General features: G+C 41.1%; 1 protein-coding gene across 4 annotated transcripts in view; it reads left to right on the top strand.

Moving 5' to 3' along the window:
- Nucleotides 1-385: 385 nt before the first annotated feature.
- Nucleotides 386-21,168, top strand: part of LOC129831823 (chloride channel protein 2-like) — a 259,926-nt gene continuing 239,143 nt past the window's right edge. For 3 of the 4 annotated variants that reach the window (XM_055895308.1, XM_055895310.1, XM_055895307.1), the window contains exon 1: nt 10,724-11,023. In XM_055895308.1, the coding sequence (XP_055751283.1) occupies nt 10,979-11,023 (45 nt within the window). In that variant the 5' untranslated portion in view covers nt 10,724-10,978. Of the gene's footprint in view, nt 1,197-2,145; nt 2,251-10,723; nt 11,024-21,168 lie in introns of those variants that run through there. The other variant, XM_055895309.1, reaches the window with a different exon arrangement.

The raw sequence follows: 21,168 nt of genomic DNA, 5'->3' as shown, positions 1-21,168 counted from the left end.
CCAATAATTTAGGTAGCCTAATAAACGATGCCCCCCTCTGGTACATTCTATTGCGAACTGTCTGGGACGCAGATGGGTTGGGTTAATTGCGGCAGACATATTTCGGTTGAATTCATTCAGTTGTGCAACTGACCAGGTTCTGTTTACTACTAAAATATATTTTACTTATTAAGTCAAATACGAAATTAACTGCAGTACACTGGTCACAAATATATTAGCATAACTAGTCTACACAGAACCACGACGGACCCATAATTGAGAGTTTTTTCTCTATATTAAAACGTGTTCCAGTGCAACACGCCAAGATCTGCCCACTGGGGCGTGGTTTATGGAGTGCTCTTTGAAATAAGCGCTCCTGTCGCCCTATTCCAACCGATCGAGTTATCCCACCACACCGGTTGCCAGGCAGAGAGCTAATCTAAAAAAAAGAACTCAAGTGAACTGCACTCGTGTGAGTCAGGGTAGCACAGGGTAGAACGAATGAACAACACATTCAAAGCAAAGGGGAGGTGGGGTATTCACTATTTTACTCATATTTTAATTCAACCCTGTGGTGACATTTTGAATGGGACCGCTGGCATGATCAACTTAGTATAGACTACTCCTTACGACAATGATACGCGAAGCCTATCCATCCCTATCCTACTCTGATCAACATCACATGTGGAGGCGCGAGTGGACCAGAAATTGCAGGGCAGAAACAGTTCCTGCGGCAGCACCCGCATTGCAACACCAAGTCGATGTTCCGTTGTACCAGCCTGGCAAGACTTGTGGTTGAATGCTTGTGGTTCGTTTCTATCCCCCCTCCAAAATAACTAGACAGATTCAGTGGACGTCACGTCCAATCTGCATGTGTATGCCCTCGCAACTTGATCGGATGGGAGAAATTTAGGTTGGAAGTTGGACTGAACAGCACGATTTCTCATCAGTGGCGCGATAAACGTGGCAGCAGGCGAGGCAGTTTCGGAGGAGGCTGTGAAGCAACAGGAATACCGATTAGAATTCAGGTTATTTGACTGCGGTTGACAGCGGTCCCACCATAGGAGCAAACCGACCATCTCTAGTGCCAGATAGTGATGAAAAAAATCGCCTTAACTTTCCTTAAGAACAACATCACCTTCTCTTGTGGTCCAATTTTGCCGTCTTTCGCCCACTTTAGGATTGTGAACTGGAGATATCGCATTAAGGAAAGGATGGTGAGTATGGGGAAAGATTCAACCTGCTCTCATCTCCCATTCACCAGCTATTTCCCCATTCCCTCGCCTCGCCCGGTCTCTCAGACCCCCGGTTCAGTTAAGACGGAAGGCCAGCGGTGTCGACGTGGTCACCTTTGAGCGTCATCATCGCATGACATGCTGCGCACATTCGGAGGCGCTCAAATCACAAGATGATGGGGTACTGGGGCAGACACACACACACACACACACACACACACACACACACACACACACACACACTGCAGAAAATAGATGTCTGGTGAAAACGATGTTTGCTCATACATGTTACATTTTTTTTCTTTTTTAAGTAAGTAAAAGGAATGTGGAGGGTGTCTTAAACTCCATAGATGATTCTGTTATTGTGTTTTCTGAATAGTCCTGTCAGCCCAATTCCCTGTTCGACTCCACTAATCCATCCGGTGTGTGTGTGTGTGCGCGCCGCACACATATGTGTGCATGTGTGAGTAAATTACCTTGCTCGATTAGTGATTTCTAATACCTCATTGTTCTACACACATCAGCAGCACCAGGAAGATGGATAAAAGCTATTTGTACTTGTACTGATTTCAAGGCTTAATTACATAAATTCCCTGCATTTTAGAGTTACCAATGATCTGATATCTGTGAGAACCAGTTGCTTTTAAATAGAATCCCTATTCATCTCAAATATACAAAAGAAACCATGAAAGTCTGTACCTGCTCATAATATACTGTAGCAACAGGGAGGGAGTAACAACAAGGTCTGCTAAGATCTCCTCTAATAGGGTCTTGGAGGCCTCTTAGAAATGTTATTTTCAAAGTCTAGACTCCATCATGGAACTTCCTTCCAGAGATGAGTACTCCTCTATCCTTGAAAGAGACATAAAGAGATTGTGAGAAGCAAGTGCATTTGAACTCATTTTTACATTCACTCTCTCTCTCATCCTAGAGATGAGGGCTTCCAGCCGTTCCTGAGAGAGAGAGAGAGAGATATGAGGGCACATGTGTAACGATCATCTGTGGTGGTAGAAGGATCGGACCAAAGCGCAGCGTGGTAAGTGTTCATGTCTTTTTAATAAACAAAACTGAACACTGGAACAAAACAATAAACGAAGTGAACAAACGAAACAGTACCGTGTGGCGAACAAACACTGACACGGAAGACAAACACCCACAAACCAAAAGACAAAACAGGCTACCTAAATATGGTTCCCAATCAGAGACGATAACAAACACCTGCCTCTGATTGAGAACCATATCAGGCCAAACGACAAACCCAACATAGAAACACAAAACATAGATAACCCACCCAACTCACGCCCTGACCACACTAAAACAAAGAAAATACAAAAGAACTATGGTCAGAACGTGACAACATGTCCATCCCTAAGAGAGAAAGAGAAAATGTGAAGGACAGAAATAGCTGCGTTAGCTACATTACATGTAGGAATCACTAGAGAAATAGCTGCATTAGCTGCAGGAATCACTAGAGAAATAGCTGCATTAGCTGCAGGAATCACTAGAGAAATAGCTGCATTAGCTGCAGGAATCACTAGAGAAATAGCTGCATTAGCTGCATTACATGTAGGAATCACCAGAGAAATAGCTGCATTAGCTGCATTACATGTAGGAATCACCAGAGAAATAGCTGCATTAGCTGCAGGAATCACTAGAGAAATAGCTGCATTACATGTAGGAATCACTATCCAATAGCCTCAGAGGAACTCTTTAGAAGTGTATGTCTGTCTGCTGATCCAACTCAGGCTTAGAGATGACCATCTGAGGGATAAAGTGTCCACAGTAATCACTCGCTTTTCTCTCTCCATAAAGATGACAAGAACAGAAATGTCTCTTCTGATTCTGCGCTGCGCTTCACAGAAGTGGAGGGATTTGAAAAAGAGAGAGAAAAAGAGAGAAAGAGCACTGAAAGACTAGATAAGAAATGACACTGGCGGCTGCTACATTTACGAGGCTTACTTTTTAAAATAACTGCTGACTTCTCTCTCCGAGACCTCTTCACTTTTATGGCTCTGGACGTTTTAGCCCTCACACTACCGACTGGGATCATTTTGACCACAGATGCATATGTTTTATCATAGTCCAAAGGTGATTTATATAATTCTTCCAATTGTCATGACTTTGTCAATCAACTTGTTCTTAATAAATCTAAATCATTGTTTAGTGTTTCTGTATCAACATGGACGTTATCATTTTTTTATAGTCCTTTGGGGTCATTTTTACCCCAGCCAAAAACACCTAATTCTGCTTATAGTAAGTTGATAGATAGGACGTTTATTTAAATCCCGGTTTCTCTGGAGACATAATAATTTATCCATACCCCCAGAGTCTGGAGAGGGACCTGTATCAGTGATTTTGACCAGATATACAGTTCATCTGCAGAGATATGGCTCCCCATGTACTCTCCTACCACGTATTATATGGCTGTGTGCAAAAACAAAATAACCTTATTTTTGTGCATATAAAAATCTGCCAATGGTGTATAAAGTCTGCCAATGGTATAACTACTTTATAGAACTGCAATACAGAACTCGGATGCACTATGCATCTACATCCAGAGCTGTATAATTGGTGTGTGTTTTGTAAAAAGTAATAAATCTAAGGCAAATCTAAAAAATATACTTTATATCAATTAAGTTTCTCTGGAGACATTACATTAAGTTATCCATACCACCAGAGGGGGAAGAGGGACCTTTATCAATGATTTTGACCAGATAGACAGATCACCTGCAAAGATGGCATACCTTATGTACTCACCTATGGTTATAACTGCTTATAACTAGGTTTGCCCGTGTACAAAATCGATATTACCTTACATATAAATTATGCTTTGTTGCAGTAAAAACAGCTCATAAAAGTATGTCAGTGGTATGAATACTGGTAGAACTATAATATAGAAACAAGGTACACTCTGAATATACATTCTCTGTATTCTCCAAATGTTGGATTTATTTTACAGAAATGTTATATAAATACCAGAATTACTATAATATCCTCCAATATTTTATATCTGCAACATGTTATGGTATTTGGTTTGCTATATCCTACCATTTGGTTTGAAGTGACTTTTAGGATTTGGGCATGCTTTTTGAAGCATCCTAGTGATGCTAATGCTTGCTATGGGGTAAATAAAGAAAACGTAGCCCTATTTTTGGTCATTGTCTCTTAGGATCAATGGATGAATCACTTTTTGTCAATAAAATTACAAATATTTCACATTTTGGTGTACCGCCCCTTTAATGGCAGTCGTTTTTACCACATACATATGTCAAAATTGATATTCACTTCAAATGTATAAAAACGAAATTATACTAAAATCAAATAATGGTACATTTGCTTTTTAGTACTAATGTGGATTGTACTTTGGAAAGAAGCTGCACGTTTTTGAAGGGAAAAATAATATTTTTGTTTTACAGAATAAGCAAAATAACAGTAATTGTGCTAAAATAACAGTCTGTTTTGGTTATTATTTATTTCAGATAACATTATTTACACGTCTAATGATGTTCTGATAAGAATGAAGTTTCTAGTTTCTTCTTGGGGTTAAAATGACCCCAGTTGGTAATCCATGTATGTAAAATATGTTAGTAGTATGAGGGATAAGTATGTTTGGGAAGCGAATGTCACTATAGATCAGTTTGTTTATGGCCTAAAATGTTTTGTTTGGTTTGGTTTCTAATATTCTCCATCATGTTGGTTTGTTTCTGCAGTGGTATATTGGAGACCATCAGTAACCACAGTCATTACTGAGAAGGATTTAGGAGTAAAAAGGATGCCTACCTTCCTCCAGGAATGTAAATAAACTTCATGTAAAGCATGCAGGAGTTTGTTGGAAATAATACTGGAGTTTACAAGTTTGAACACCAAAACTCTCCTTCTTTCTTTCTTTCTTTCTTTCTTTCTTTCTTTCTTTCTTTCTTTCTTTCTTTCTTTCTCTCTCTCTCTCTCTTTCTCTCCCCCTCTCTTATATATTAGAGAAGCGTGCTCATCAATGCAGGTTTTTACTCCTAACAGAGAGAGCAGGCAGCATGTACACCTAGCCAAGGTCACTCCAACACACACACACTGGACACATGCTGGGTATACACTTTGCACGTGCACACACACACACCGAGCTGCAGGTTGTGCAGACAGTTGTTCCAGCCTAACACTAACCGTTGAATCAGCTATTCAATCAGGAATTCAACTAATTTGATGTAATTGAGCTGGGCTGGAACAAAAACCTGCAAACATGTAGCTCTCCAGCAGGAACAAAGTGAATAACATTGAAATGCATGGAGTAAAATCCTTGTATTTTTCTTATCACTGGACTTGTGGATGCTTCAGAGGTGTGGGTTAAGACCATGCTGTGTCTGGGCTATCCTGGAGCCTCCAAAAGGACTGGTTGGAGGTAAAGTGGTGCATATTTTATTGTTGCAGCTTGAGACCTAAAGATATCTGACCTTGCTCACATAAGGAAAAAACAAAAACAACAGCGAAATAACAATCTCAAATTGTTACTGTGTGTGTGTGTGTATGTGTGTGTGTGTGTGTGAGAGAGAAACCATGGCAACAACACCTGAAAACAGGAGGGAACGGCAGGTGGACGACCACCTGTGATGTGTATGTATGGGTGTATGTGGGAGAGAACGAGAGAGAGAGTTAGTGTGTGTGAAAGAGGGGGGAGAAAGAAAGAGACAGAGAGAGGGTGTGTGTGCTGCTTGTAGGATAATGAGTGAGCTCAACAATAAAGACGTTAGTTGCTGATTGAACGATCTGCCGGAAATAGAGATGAGACAAGAAATATGTTTTGTTAAGCTGTCGTGTGTGTGTGCGCGCGCATGCGTACGTGTGTGTGTGCGTGCGTGCTTGTGTGTGTGTGTGTGCGTGTGTGTGCATGTAAGCAACAACAGAGGGCAGTGTTGCAAGCTGTGAGATTTAATGTGAATGAATACAACTTTTTGCTAGTGTATATACAGTACCAGTCAAAAGTTTGGACACACCTACTCATTCAAGGGTTTTTATTTATTTTTACACTATTTTCTACATTGTAGAATAATAGTGAAGACATCAAAACTATGAAATAACACATATGGAATCATGTAGTAACCAAAAAAATGTTAAACGAAATAATATATATTTGAGATTTGAGATTCTTCCAAGTAGCCACCCTTTTTGCCTTAATGACAGCTCTCCACACTCTTGGCATTCTCTCAACCAGCTCCATGAGGTAGTCACCTGGAATGCATTTCAATTAACAGGTGTGCCTTGTTAAAAGTTAATTTGTGAAATTTCTTTCCTTCTTAATGCGTTTGAGCCAATCAGTTGTGTTGTGACAAGGTAGAGATGGCATACAGAAGATAGCCTATTTGGTAAAAGACCAAGTCAATATTATGTCAAGAACAGCTCAAATAAGCAAAGAGAAATCACAGTCCATCATCACTTTCAGACATGGATGTCAGTTAATCCGGAAAATGTCAAGAACTTTGAAAGTTTCTTCAAGTGCAGTCGTAAAAATCATCAAGCGCTATGATGAAACTGGCTCTCATGAGGACCGTCACAGTAAAGGAAGACCCAGAGTCACCTCTGCTGCAGAGGATATGTTCATTACAGTTAACAGCCTCAAAAATGGGCAATTAACTGCACCTCAGATTGCAGCCCAAATAAATGTTTCACAGAGTTCAAGTAACAGACACATCTCAACATCCACTGTTCAGAGGAGACTGCGTGAATCAGGCCTTCATGGTCGATTTTGCTGCAAAGAAACCACTACTACACCAATAATGAAAAGAGACTTGCTTGGGCCAAGGAACACGAGCAATGGACATAGGACCGGTGGAAATCTGTCCTTTTGTCTGATGAGTCCAAATTTGAGATTTTTGGTTTCATGTGTGGTTCCCACTGTGAGGCATGGAGGAGGTGGTGATGGTGTGGGGGTGCTTTGCTGGTGACACTGTCTGTGATTTATTTAGAATTCAAGGCACACTTAACCAGCATGGCTACCAGAGCATTCTGCAGCGATACACCATCCCATCTGGTTTGCGCTTAGTGGGACTATCATTTGTATTTCAACAGGACAATGACCCAAAATACACCTCCAGGCTGTGTAAGGGCTATTTGACCAAGAAGGAGAGTGATGGAGTGCTGCATCAGATGACCTGGCCTCCACAATCAACCGACCTCAACCCAATTGAGATGGTTTGCGATGAGTTGGACCGCAGAGTGAAGGGAAAGCAGCCAACAAGTGCTCAGCATATGTGGGAACTCCTTCAAGACTGTTGGTAAAGCTTTCTAGGTGACTACCTCATGAAGCTGGTTGAGAGAATGCCAAGTGTGTGCAAAGCTATCATCAAAGCAAAGGGTGGCTACTTTGAAGAATCTAAAATATATTTTGATTTGTTTAAGACTTTTTTAGCTACTACTGTATATGATTCCATATGTGTTATTTCATATTTTCGATGTCTACACTGTAATTTTACAATGTAGAAAATAGTAAAAATTATGAAAAACCCTTGAATGAGTAGGTGTGTGTCACGTTCTGACCATAGTTCTTTTGTATTTTCTTTGTTTTTGTGTGGTCAGGGCGTGAGTTGGGTGGGTAATCTATGTTTTGTGTTTCTGTGTTGTATTTCTGTGTTTGGCCTGATATGGTTCTCAATCAGAGGCAGCTGTCAATTGTTGTCCCTGATTGGGAACCATATTTAGGTAGCCTGTTTTCTGTTGGGTTTTGTGGGTGGTTGTCTTCACTCTTTGTGTGTCTGCACCAGATAGAAATGTTTCGGTTTTCACTTTTGTTGTTTTGTAATTTGTAGTGTTTAGTTTCTTTTTTATTATCATTAAATTAAGATGAACACTAATCACGCTGCGCTTTGGTCCTCTCCTTCTTCCACCGACGAAAGCCGTTACAGTGTGTCCAAACCTTTGACTGGTACTGTATGTGTGAATGAAGCTTGGAATAGCATCCACATTATTCTCTATCCCAGCATAACACACACACATACACACACACAGAGATATGACAGAGGAGTCAGAGGAGGAGCGGGGTAGTGAAGAAAAGGGAATAAATTAGGCTGACTCACAAGAGGCCGAAAGAGAGAGACATAGAGCTGAGGAGAAGGAGAGAAGAGAGAGAGAATGCCAGAAGAGATGACTTGAGAACTGGTTTGGATAGCAGAGACAGGACACACAAAAGCAAAGATACGGAGGGAATGGGTCAGGGAGGGAAAAAAGTAGGCCTAATGGATAAAAGAAGGATGGAGATGGAAACATAGTGAGTAAATGTTGCCGTGAGCGATGTTCGGTTTTTGTGGGCGCATGGTTATTGATGGAGCCACAAAGTCAAATTAGTCTGTCACCTGTCTGGCACTCGGGAGTGGAAAATGGAAGAACCAGGGATGACAAGGCCAGTACAGGCACCACCACAACTGAGCATGCTCAAAACCACTGTCTATGATTGGCCAAGTCACCCTTCTACAGAGTTCTCTAATTGGCAAACATTTCCCAAAAATCATGGTGACAGTGTTGCCCTCCGGTGCAGATCTAGTATCAGCTTACCGTCTCCAAATCAGACCCTTAACTAATAAAGAGGAAATCATCAAACCATCAATCCATCAGGATTTTTTGTGTGCAAATGAACTCAAGCTTACGGACAATGTCAAATGTGATATAGCGAAGCACTTGAGTTGGGTGTCGCAATTACGCAGGTACTTTCCTGAAACGGACGACACAAACAACTGGTTTCGTTATCCCTTTCATGCCCTGCATCCAGTACACTTACCGATATCTGAACAAGAGAGCCTCATTGAAATTGCAACAAGCGGTTCTGTGAAAATTTTATTTAATCAGAAGCCACTGGCAAATTTCTGGATAGGGCTGTGCTCAGAGTATCCTGCCTTGGCAAATCGGCTGTTAAGACACTGATTGATGCCCTTTGCAACCACGCACCAATGTGAGAGTGGATTCTCAGCCCTAGCATGACAACTAAATACAGACACAGACTGGGTGTGGAAAATTATTTAAGACGGAGACTCTCTCCAATACAACCCAACATTGCAGAATTATGTGCTTCCCTTCAAGCACACCCTTCTCATTAACAATTGCAGATGAACAAATAAGGTTTTATATGTAAGATGGTTAAATAAAGATCAAAATTATTGATTATTATTTGTGCCCTTGTCCTATAAGAGCTCTTTGTCACTTCCCACGAGTTGGGTTGTGACAAAAACTCACACTCATTCTTATGTTTAATAAATGTATCGTATAGTGTGTGTGTGGCAGGCTTACAATGATGGCAAAAAACAACATCTGACCCTGGTGCTAGAGAGGGTACGCAGCTGGAGGTGGAATGTTTGAATGGGTACGGGACTATAAAAAGTTTGGGAACCACTGGTATAGATAATAGAACCAAAATTAAGTAAACTTTTAAGATATCAGATATTTTGTTAAAATACTTTGCTACAATGACACACTTAATTAGCTACCCACATCAGTCCTTTATTTTAGCGTGTGGATGTGGTAAGTGCACCATCATGCTTTCGGGCATGTGTCTTTTCAGATTCCACAATGATTCTTAAGTTGTGTGGAGACTACCTCACCGCACTCCCTCTCCTGGTCCTCATCTTTGTAAGTCACCTTGATTTTGCACCTGTCTGTTTGATCAGTTTCAAGGGGCTATAGCAGCACACAAGTATACTGAAAATGCACGATGGGCCGAGCATGCCCTGAGCTGGTGAAGTGAGTGCTACTGAAGCGCTATTGGAGTGAAATTGGAGCAGGCTAGAAGGCCAAAGCTACAGCCTTTGGGAACCTGGCTCTGAGCTCCAGTCAAATTGGGCATGCTCAGCTCTTCACTCCCCTCACATACTCTGGATGGGTGTAACATCAGCGCTCCATTATTGGTTAGACCGGCCATAGCCAGGTGCACCACGGGTCAGCTTAATGTTTACATAGCAGGTTAAGATAACTAATGTAGCAGGTTATGAGAATGAACATAGCAGGTTAGGAGAATGAGGTTAAGGTTAGGTGTAGCTTAAATGCGTAGCACATTAGGATAATTAACGTGGCAGGTTAGGAGAATTATCTTAAGTTAGGAAAAGGGTTAGGCTTAGCTTAAACACTATAGTTGTCAGCAATCGACTAGTCTTGCACCCCAATCAGCCACGCAAAACGGTCTTGAGTGGCAACAAATCTGGCCAATTACCTGACTCGCTTTCCGTACATCCACCACTATTGATTCGCCCACATCCTTTGACACGCCCACTTTCAGACACTGCACGTATCCAAGTTACCCATGACTCCACTGAATAGCAGTCACGACACCTTGAAAATAAAACACCTTTCAACACAGACACACCAATATCTAAACATTTCCGAACAGCGTAGATAGTTTATTATTTTGTTCTTCTATCTTTCAACGATATATTTGACTGACAAAACGTCAAGGTGCAAGCAAGCATTTAAAATACTGAGCTAACATTCTGCGGAATCCTGAACTTACAGACTGTACCATTTGAACGAGCTAGAGGGGAGTGTCGTCCAAGCCACCAAGTCCCGCCTCTGTGTAGATCCTGGGAGAGATTTTGGGATATAAAATCAAGGAACTCTGTTATGCAGCCCTTTTGAATTAATCTCGTGAATGTCATCAACTTCATGACACATTAATTAGCCCCATGTTCTAATCACGCGAAAACAAGAGAGAGCACTTGTGTCTTACTGCAACCTCAAAATAATTCTTCACCCAGTCTCTCTGTCACTTCTGCCGGTAGCGCGAGCCACACAACGCAGCCATGGCCGGCGACGATCAGCGCGCGCTACAGTATGAACAAACTTTGGTAAGTTAACTTGTTGTCACTTCAACTTCACTTAGTTACAAAGTGACAGCGGTGTGTGTTGCCCGTGGCGCCTGTTTGATCAAATGTGGTTGGTTCACAGTTTTTACCGTCTAGAACGGGTTACAAGTCTTATGCTCGCACCTGAGTAGCTGAAGAATGATCAAACCTGTTCTTTAGAGAAGTTGAGTGTTTCTCAGATAGCGCCTGGGCTGGTTAGCCTCCTTTTGTTAAAATGAGAGTGGACGACATGCTTATGACTGAGGTTTATGAATTTCACTCTCCTGGTTGGTCAAATAATTTGTGTTTTAAAACACAATTGAATGGGTATAATCTCGTTCAGTTATTCACATACAGAAAATACAGTCCTTATCAGGCACTATTGTGAGAACACATCTGGATTTGTTCAGAACAATGTCTCATCACCGCAGCTCAATGCATACTGTAGGCTACACGAAGTACTAATAGTTGGTGTAATAGCGAGCTATTCCGTGAACGAATAACTTGTGTTCTCATCTTCAAACAAACAATACAGTAGTCAGTGCCTAGTGCGACTGTGTGCGTGGGTTGTATCGACATTTTCGACCCAGCAATGGGTGACTTCATTTTTTGGGGGATTGAGGCATAATGCGAGGAGGATTAATAGACAAGAACTCCCCAGGTGTATAGAACACACAGTTGGCACATGTTGAATATTAATTGATGATGACCTGTTCTTGGGAAGTTTGAGTTAGAGTTTATTTGATTTTTACAGGGACAGTGCACATTAATCAACGTTTCAGTAAAAGTGCCGGTTTTAGCCAGCCGGCTAATTTTCAACCGCAGTCCCTGAGCAGGTTATTAAAAACAATTTACAATATAGACAATCATTGAGCAGTGAGCACAGGCAGAGCAACATAGGACAAACAAGACGTAGCATACAGACAGAGCAACATAGAACAAAAGCAGCAAGACAAAATTCATAAAAGCAACAAAGTGTTTCCACACCTCACAAGCTACAGACAACATGGAAAGTGGCAATACACAGCTAGGGATTATGTTCACAATTCTGATTGACCTTTAGCCATGTCTTCATGTATTTTGTGAAAGTGTGATATGTGGTGCAGTTATGTGTGTCTGATGGCAGTCTATTCCAGACATAGGAAGCTCTCACAGAGAAAGCGGATTTACTAAAGGTGCTTTTCCTTAAGGGAACTAATGGCAGACCTTGTGGATCTGCTGCCGTATGTTTGGGTTTTCTGTTTAACAAAAATACTGAGTGGAGGGGGAGCCAGGCCATTTCGGATCTTGAATACAAGACATGCGTCGGTGTATTGCACAAGATTTTCCCAACTCAGGAGCTCATGCTTTCTGAGGATGTAACAGTGATGATGGCTGTTGGGCTTCCTATCAAGCACTTTGAGAGCCTGTTTGTAGACAGACTGAATAGGTTTTAATGTTGTACAGCAAGCTTGGGCCCAACTAGTCAAGCAGTATGTTAAGTGGGGGAGGATCATAGATTTGAAGTACAGTTTTGCTACCTCTGTAGTCAAACAATTTTGAATAAATCGGAAATTAGCTTGGTTGAATTTGGTTATTTGAATGACCTTTTTCACATACTTTTTAAAAGAGAGATTGGAATCAAGGTACTTAAAATCAGATACCACCTGGAGCTTCTCCCCTGACACATAGACATCTGACTCAGTAGCATCTGTTGCCCTCTTTGTGAAGAACATGCAAACAGTTTTTTTCACATTGAGATGCAAACACGAGTCACTGAGACACTTTGTAACCTGGGCCATTACAGTAATGAGTTATTGTGCAGCTTGTTGTTTGCTCTTTGCATGCACATATATCAATGTATCATCTGCATACATTTCAACTTCAGACCCAGTACAGACAGAAGGCAGATCATTAATGTACAGGCTGAACAGGAGGGGCCCCAGTGTTGACCCTTGGGGAACGCCCACATCATAGCTAAGAGTGGGCGACAGCTCATTGCTCACTCTGACACACTGAGTTCTGCCTTCAAGGTATGATTTCATCCATCTTAAGGCATCGGGGGAAAAGTTGAACTTGGACAATTTTGTGATGAGAATCTCATGGTTAACAGTATAAAAAGCCTTCCTTAGGTCCAGAAACACAGCCCCAACAACGCCCCCTTTGTCCATCTTGGACTTCACATTTTCCAGAAGAAAGCAGTTGGCCGTTTCTGTGGAGTGTTTTGCTCTGAAGCCAAACTGCATGGAATGTAATGTGAAGGGGTGGGCAATCAGTTGTTCTGCTACACACTTTTCCTCAACCTTTGACACCACAGGTATAATGGGCCTGTAGTTACTCATGTCAGCAGGGTCGCCTGATTTAAAGATGGCCGTTATCATGGCCAACTTCATACCCTTGGAAACACCCCCAGACCAATAGATGTGTTGGTGACCTTAGTAATGGGGCCAATGAGTGACTCTTTGTAGTTTTTAAGAAAGGTAGAGTCCAGCCCAAACACATCTTTAGCTTTAGAGTTCTTTAGTGAGCTAATCACCTTGTTCACCTTTGACTCAGAAACCTCCCTTATGATGAAGACAGGTTGAGTGTCATTCACTAACACTGTGCCCAAGAAACCAGTGGAGGGGTTCTGTGTCAGTACCCTGGCAGAGTCAATAAAGTAGGAATTGAAGCCTATTGCTATTTCGACTGCATCCTGTGTTAGATTGTTATTCACCATGATTTCTAGTCTTTTTGCAGTGGGGGTCGAGTCTCAAAGAGGATATTTGACATGTTCTCCTTTGGGTTTGACAGGGGCTTATTAATGGGGAACTTGTAATGCGCTGCAGGTTGCACCTATCTGAGCTGTTTCCCCACTTGGTTTAGTCTATATCACCAGTGGAGTGCTTTGCCTGAGTGCACTGCTTTGAATTGAAATCAAATGAATCCTTTGCTGCTGTTTGGTATGGAAACCAGCAGCCCCATATGCACTGCTGTCTGCCTAGGCATATTCTATGGCTCCCGGATTGAATTGGTGAAGTTGATCAAGGGCACAAGTGGTTGTCAGCTGTCCTTGATAATGATTCCCGTGAATTCTAACCCTAAATGTGCAAACATCTATATATTTAGCTTAAAAGCACCATCGGGTAATATTTGACCCCAAATTGATAATGATTGCAAGGATAAACAGCCAGTCAAGCAGTAACACTTTGTTTTATTAATCTTTTTTTAATAGATGGTTTAAATTTCCCCAAAATAAGCAATTATTTTCAAAATGCTCACACATTTCTAGTGAACGTGTTGTGTTTCTGTGATACTCAAAGGCAGACATACTAGTACGACCTAAATTGGCCACCGTTATTTAAGCGCCGTTGCCATCAGACTTTTCGCTCTAACTTTTTGGAATGCAATTGGGTATCAACTCTGCAGGGTTTCCATTAGGAAAATGTGTTTCTGGACATTTGACCGGCAGCATTTTAATTTGAATTAACGTTTGAGAAAATTAACGGACTGATATGCAGTGGGTGCGTAACCTGATTAGGCTGTCCACCCGTGATGCTCAGAATAACAAATCACATTTTAAATTATGGTAATTCATTTTAACAGAACATGCAACTACAAGATGCAAAGGCATGCATCCTTCTTACCGAATTCCAGTGCGCACTTTGAAGATGTTAATAACTGCCACATTGACTTTTTCCTCAGCCAACAAGATGAGTAACGAAGGCAAGTGATTTTGCTATATGTCAATGTAATATCCATAGTAAAGTTTACGTATTCTATTGGTCAGCGTGTCGCTCTGTGTGAGAAAGAAATAGCCTAATCTTAACAGACTGGGGAACAGTTGTGGGACGATAGATCCCAAATTCATACAACCAGTACGCATAAGGTACATACATTTTTTTTCAAAGCAATGAGTCTGATGCAATCGATCAGAACATTTAGCTTAAAATGTTGATAAACTATTATTTCTTCACATTATAAGTGCAGTAAAGCGCACAAGGCAGTAGGCTACGCACAAATGTTTTCGTTCCATAAGGCAATTAGCGGATAAACACTGTTGTCCAAAGCGCATTGCACATAGGAGCGGTTTCATATGATAGTGATGAAAATATCCATTAGAAATTTGGAAAGAGGGGAGATCTAAAGATGCAACAACTAGCATGGATTGCTAATATGACTAGGACTGTGCCTTTGGCTACTGGGAAATGAAAATAATTTGATATGAAAACCAATAGATCATGAGAGAAATAGGCTACTGGTTTCAATGGCATATGGAAGTCTTTATAAAATAATTGCCTCACACATTTCTATGGTCGGATTGTACTTTGGAGCAAGGTAAGACATGCATCATAATATGAAGTAAAACGTTCAGGTTTCGAACTAAGTATATGATTTCAAAATGCATACTGCCTCCAGCTCATTGCAAAGTGGTGTGATGCGCTGAAGACTAACTACCTTTGCCTATATGCACTTGAATCTCGAATGGGTACATGCTTCAATTACCATTTGTGAAATAAAAATAGAAGCTCTTTTTAATCGTGCCAACTGGCCATCAACTTTTTTTAACACCCGATTTGCATTTAGAATTGTTATGCTGTGATTGGGCAATTAAATGCACGTTTCACAATGAGCTGTTTGGGAAGCTGTAGCAGCAGCTTTGCGCTGTCTGGCAGATTTTCCGCACATAGGCTCTGTGCCTGTATGCTGTGTGTGTGATAAACATAACGGCTAATGAAATTACACATGCGCCAATTTAATACCATTTAAATTATACAAATTAATCTATAGACCGATAAGCATGACTGGTAAAATATATTTCCATTGACTGGTTTTTACATCAATGAATAGGCTAAAAAGCATTTTTTTGCAATGGGATTTTATTTTCCTGGACAATTGGCCTGCTCCATTTTTATTTATAGTCTAAAAATTAAAAAAAGATCTGCCAAAACACCGTTACAATTGCATTGGAAATATGAGACTCTTGACTTGGTATAAATACATTGACTGGAAGCTAAATATGTATTTACATTTTTTTGTTGAAGTGGCTGCCACTCCATATCTAAATATTTTCAGGAGGGTCAATACATCTACCTCTGCTTTTATCATGGTTTACTACTCAGTCCAGATTTTCAATTTAGCTATGCACCACTAGTATACAAGATAGATCTTTGGAAAATCATCCATATTAACACAGAAATCCGACTAAATTGTGTGTTTTTGTCAGTTACTAGTTGCATGACAGTACTAACATTTAAGAAGGATAAAACATTTTTTATTTTATTGACATTTTTGATCCCTTGGGATCAAAATGTACTCCTGTCGGCGCTTTTAGGGTTAAAGTATCTCGCTAATATGTAGCCTAGAACAGACCATCCTGGGCTACATATTAGCGCAGATACTTTAAATGTAAAGGCCCACTGAAGCGTGCAACCGTAACTTCTGAAACGAGCAGTTGGGCCTGTTTTTCATCTAATTATAGTTTATTTTTACTGAGACTTCCCCCTTGCTGTTAAGCTGTATGTGAGGGAGATTACACAATGAGCTGCTTGCTGATTCAGCGCTGGGCACTCTGTCACCCTTGCTGGGTCTTGTGCTCGGCTCCTGCTCGCTCTCCAACAGGCTCTCTGTGTGCTCCTATCTCTGAAGAGTCACTGAACCGATTACATTTTCCAGTCCCTCTCTCTTGTCCCTCTCTCTTGTCCCTCTCTCTTGTCCCCTCTGTTTTTCTCTCTGACTTCCTTTCTCTATTCCCCAAGTCTTTAGCTACACTGTGAGTCACCGTGACACTGTTCCATTGTGCCACATTGGCAGCGGCAGTGGTTGTGTGGGCATCGTATGTGGGGCAGAACTGTAAGAGACTACTGTAGCTAGTTCCACATCACGACACCACAACAAACAAACAAGCTGTTCCACTAATGAAAATGATAATACACATGTAAGCTGTCCCACTTACATGCAGAGTCATATGTCACCCTTTATGTTGTAAGACTTTGCTTATACATTATTGTGAAGCATCTATGATATAGATTAAATGTAGGAATGCTTATGAAGACTATATGCATGCTCTAGATAAGTTTTGGTTCATTTAAAGTGGGACCATCACCGACAGAATAAAATGGTTGATAAACAGCAAAGGTTGGCCCTCAGCTGTCTGCCCCTCCATTTAGTGCATGGCATTCTGCCACACTTGTTTTCTCACCTGCTCCCCCTCTATCACCTTGTCTCTTTGAATTCCAGGTACCATCCCTCTCTATCTATCCTCTTACGGCTTCTCACACAGTCCACTGTCAATCTTCCTGTCTCCTCTCAGGCACACCTGCTCACACACTCTCTCTCGCGCTTTCGCTCTTGATTGCACGCTCTCTCACTCATTCACTTTCACAGCAGTATTTATGATTATTTGTCCCACTTTGACATGCATCTTTTATGAGTGGAAGTCCAAGAGCTCTGGCTTTCGGATGAACGGGACAAATGTGGCGTTAATGTGGTTAGCCTGCAGGAGACGCAATGTCCCTATATATCCCTAAATGTACGTTGTTCCTCTCCGACCCTGTAGAGGCTTAGAGCCTGATGGCTTACAGCTTGTGATGTGTCTTTTTAATGTCAATCCGCGTCTATGACGTGTGGAGGGGAAATTGTTCAGTGGGTCAGATAAGAACTATTAGAGCTGATAGATAAGGCAGGACAGAGCCACAGGACAACCTTGGGCCACACGGACTGATGTTTGATCTCCTTCAGTGCTGAGCAATGGAGCTGTCATATAGCTGTCATATAGCTTTCCTAGCTATCGCTGTCAGGCCACTCTGGAACTTTAGATTGCTGCAGATTTGGAGAGTGTGGTCATTGTGATTTGTACATGACATGAATTCCATTATGACATGAGCCTATGTAATGTAGATGACATGGTTTTCCATTGTGACTTATGTACATGACATGGTTTTCCATTGTGACTTATGTACAGTTGGAGTCGGAAGTTTACATAAACTTATGTTGGAGTCATTCAAACTCGTTTTTCAACCACTCCACAAATTTCTTGTTAACTATAGTTTTGACAAGTCGGTTAGGACATCTACTTTGTGCACGACACAAGTCATTTTTCCAACAATTGTTTACAGACAGATTATTTCACTTATAATTCACTGTATCGCAATTCCAGTGGGTCAGAAGTTTACATACACTAAGTTGACTGTGCCTTTAAACAGCTTGGGAAATTCCAGAAATTATGTAATGGCTTTCGAAGCTTCTGACAGGCTAATTGACATAATTTGAGTCAATTGGTGGTGTAACTGGGGATGTATTTCAAGGCCTACCTTCAAACTCAGTGCCTCTTTGCTTGACATCATGGGAAAATCAAAAGAAATCAGCCAAGACCTTAGAAAAACAATTGTAGAACTCCAAGTCTGGTTAATCCTTGGGAGCAATTTCCAAACTTCTGACCCACTGGGAATGTGATTACAGAAATAAAAGCTGAAATAAGTAATTCTCTACTATTATTCAGACATTTCATATTCTTAAAATAAAGTGGTGATCCTAACTGACCTAAGACAGGGATTTTTTTACTAGGATTAAATGTCAAGAATTGTGAAACTCGGTTTGAATGTATTTGGCTAAGGTGTATGTAAACTTCAGACTTCAACTGTAGATGACGTGGTTTTCCTTTCCATTATGACATATGGGGGAGATGAATGTTATGTCTGGTGGCAGCAAAGCTCTATTTACAGTCAGAATATGTCAAGTGATTGTTATTGGTGAGAATATTCTAATGATGACCCAAGGAAGTGAGGGGAACGAAGTGTCAATCTAGTGTGTGGATTTGTGAGTCTGGCTGTGGCACAAGACAATTTGTAACTGAGTGTTCTTTGCCTGCTGGTCATTTAAGTGGTAATCTAGCTTTATGTTGTCGCCAACTTGTTTGATGTCAGCTTCTATAGCCATAACTACATTTTACCTCATTCGTCTCAAACACTCCTTCCCGTTTTCTTTCTCTATCTTTCCCTCTTTAACTAACACTACCTCATTCCTTCTTGCAAAATGGTCAACAGCGCCTTGATCCTGAGCATGTGTGTCTTTTTAATGGCAGGAGAAAGGGAATCTTGCATAACATTGTTTTGAGGCAATAGAGGATTCCAGTTATGATCAAATGAGCACCGTCATGAAGTTCATAGGAGCATGTCAAATGAAAGTCTATTTTTGAGAAATTTAAGGTGTGTGTGTAATATATGATTTTTCAACCATTTCCCATCCTGAAAATGAAGAATAAGGAAAGGCTTTCATTTCTTGTCAAACAGATGGAAAAGGGGTCTTGGACAACATCTACCAGGAAAGTCTTTAGAAGGTATTAGAAATGCATTAGAACACGTAATGTTGAAGTAAAGACCCCTGCCAACTAATATCAACACTTTTATTTAGTTTTGGAGAAGTGATTTGCCTTCAGTAAGTTTAAGAAACATTGCCTTGTCTCTTGTAATACTGCTACCGAAAACCTTTTAAGGTATTTTATAAATTTAGTTAAAGAGATAATGCAAGTTCACAGAAGTAACAAGTAAAGGTAGAGCTACCAATTAGTTATAGTTTTTCTGAAATGAAGTTTATTAATTATTAAGTGATTTAAAACGTGTAATTATTTTTCCAAATCAGTAGAGTTACTGCAATTCAATTTGCTATAACGGGAAATCATAGTAGTCAGAAACCACAGTTGGGTCTCCTGCTACTGTCCTCCCTTCCACTGACTGTTATGTTCAGCTCATAGTGTCTCCTGTTACTGTCCTCTCTTCCACTGACTGTTATGTTCAGCTCATAGTGTCTCCTGTTACTGTCCTCTCTTCCACTGACTGTTATGTTCAGCTCATAGTGTCTCCTGTTACTGTCCTCTCTTCCACTGACTGTTATGTTCAGCTCATAGTGTCTCCTGTTACTGTCCTCTCTTCTACTGACTGTTATGTTCAGCTCATAGTGTCTCCTGTTACTGTCCTCTCTTCCACTGACTGTTATGTTCAGCTCATAGTGTCTCCTGCTACTGTCCTCTCTTCCACTGACATACTGTTATGTTCAGCTCATAGTGTCTCCTGCTATTGTCCTCTCTTCCACTGACTGTTATGTTCAGCTCATAGTGTCTCCTGTTACTGTCCTCTCTTCCACTGACTGTTATGTTCAGCTCATAGTGTCTCCTGTTACTGTCCTCTCTTCCACTGACATACTGTTATGTTCAGCTCATAGTGTCTCCTGTTACTGTCCTCTCTTCCACTGACATACTGTTATGTTCAGCTCATAGTGTCTCCTGTTACTGTCCTCTCTTCTACTGACATACTGTTATGTTCAGCTCATAGTGTCTCCTGTTACTGTCCTCTCTTCCACTGACTGTTATGTTCAGCTCATAGTGTCTCCTGTTACTGTCCTCTCTTCCACTGACTGTTATGTTCAGCTCATAGTGTCTCCTGTTACTGTCCTCTCTTCCACTGACATACTGTTATGTTCAGCTCATAGTGTCTCCTGTTACTGTCCTCTCTTCCACTGACTGTTATGTTCAGCTCATAGTGTCTCCTGTTACTGTCCTCTCTTCCACTGACTGTTATGTTCAGCTCATAGTGTCTCCTGTTACTGTCCTCTCTTCCACTGACTGTTATGTTCAGCTCATAGTGTCTCCTGTTACTGTCCTCTCTTCTACTGACTGTTATGTTCAGCTCATAGTGTCTCCTGTTACTGTCCTCTCTTCCACTGACTGTTATGTTCAGCTCATAGTGTCTCCTGCTACTGTCCTCTCTTCCACTGACATACTGTTATGTTCAGCTCATAGTGTCTCCTGTTACTGTCCTCTCTTCCACTGACTGTTATATTCAGCTCATAGTGTCTCCTGTTACTGTCCTCTCTTCCACTGACTGTTATGTTCAGCTCATAGTGTCTCCTGCTATTGTCCTCTCTTCCACTGACTGTTATGTTCAGCTCATAGTGTCTCCTGTTACTGTCCTCTCTTCCACTGACTGTTATGTTCAGCTCATAGTGTCTCCTGTTACTGTCCTCTCTTCCACTGACTGTTATGTTCAGCTCATAGTGTCTCCTGTTACTGTCCTCTCTTCCACTGACTGTTATGTTCAGCTCATAGTGTCTCCTGTTACTGTCCTCTCTTCTACTGACTGTTATGTTTAGCTCATAGTGTCTCCTGTTACTGTCCTCTCTTCCACTGACTGTTA

Source organism: Salvelinus fontinalis, chromosome 33, assembly GCF_029448725.1.
Source record: "Salvelinus fontinalis isolate EN_2023a chromosome 33, ASM2944872v1, whole genome shotgun sequence".
NCBI lineage: Eukaryota > Metazoa > Chordata > Actinopteri > Salmoniformes > Salmonidae > Salvelinus > Salvelinus fontinalis.
This window is presented reverse-complemented; position numbering and strand designations above follow the sequence as displayed.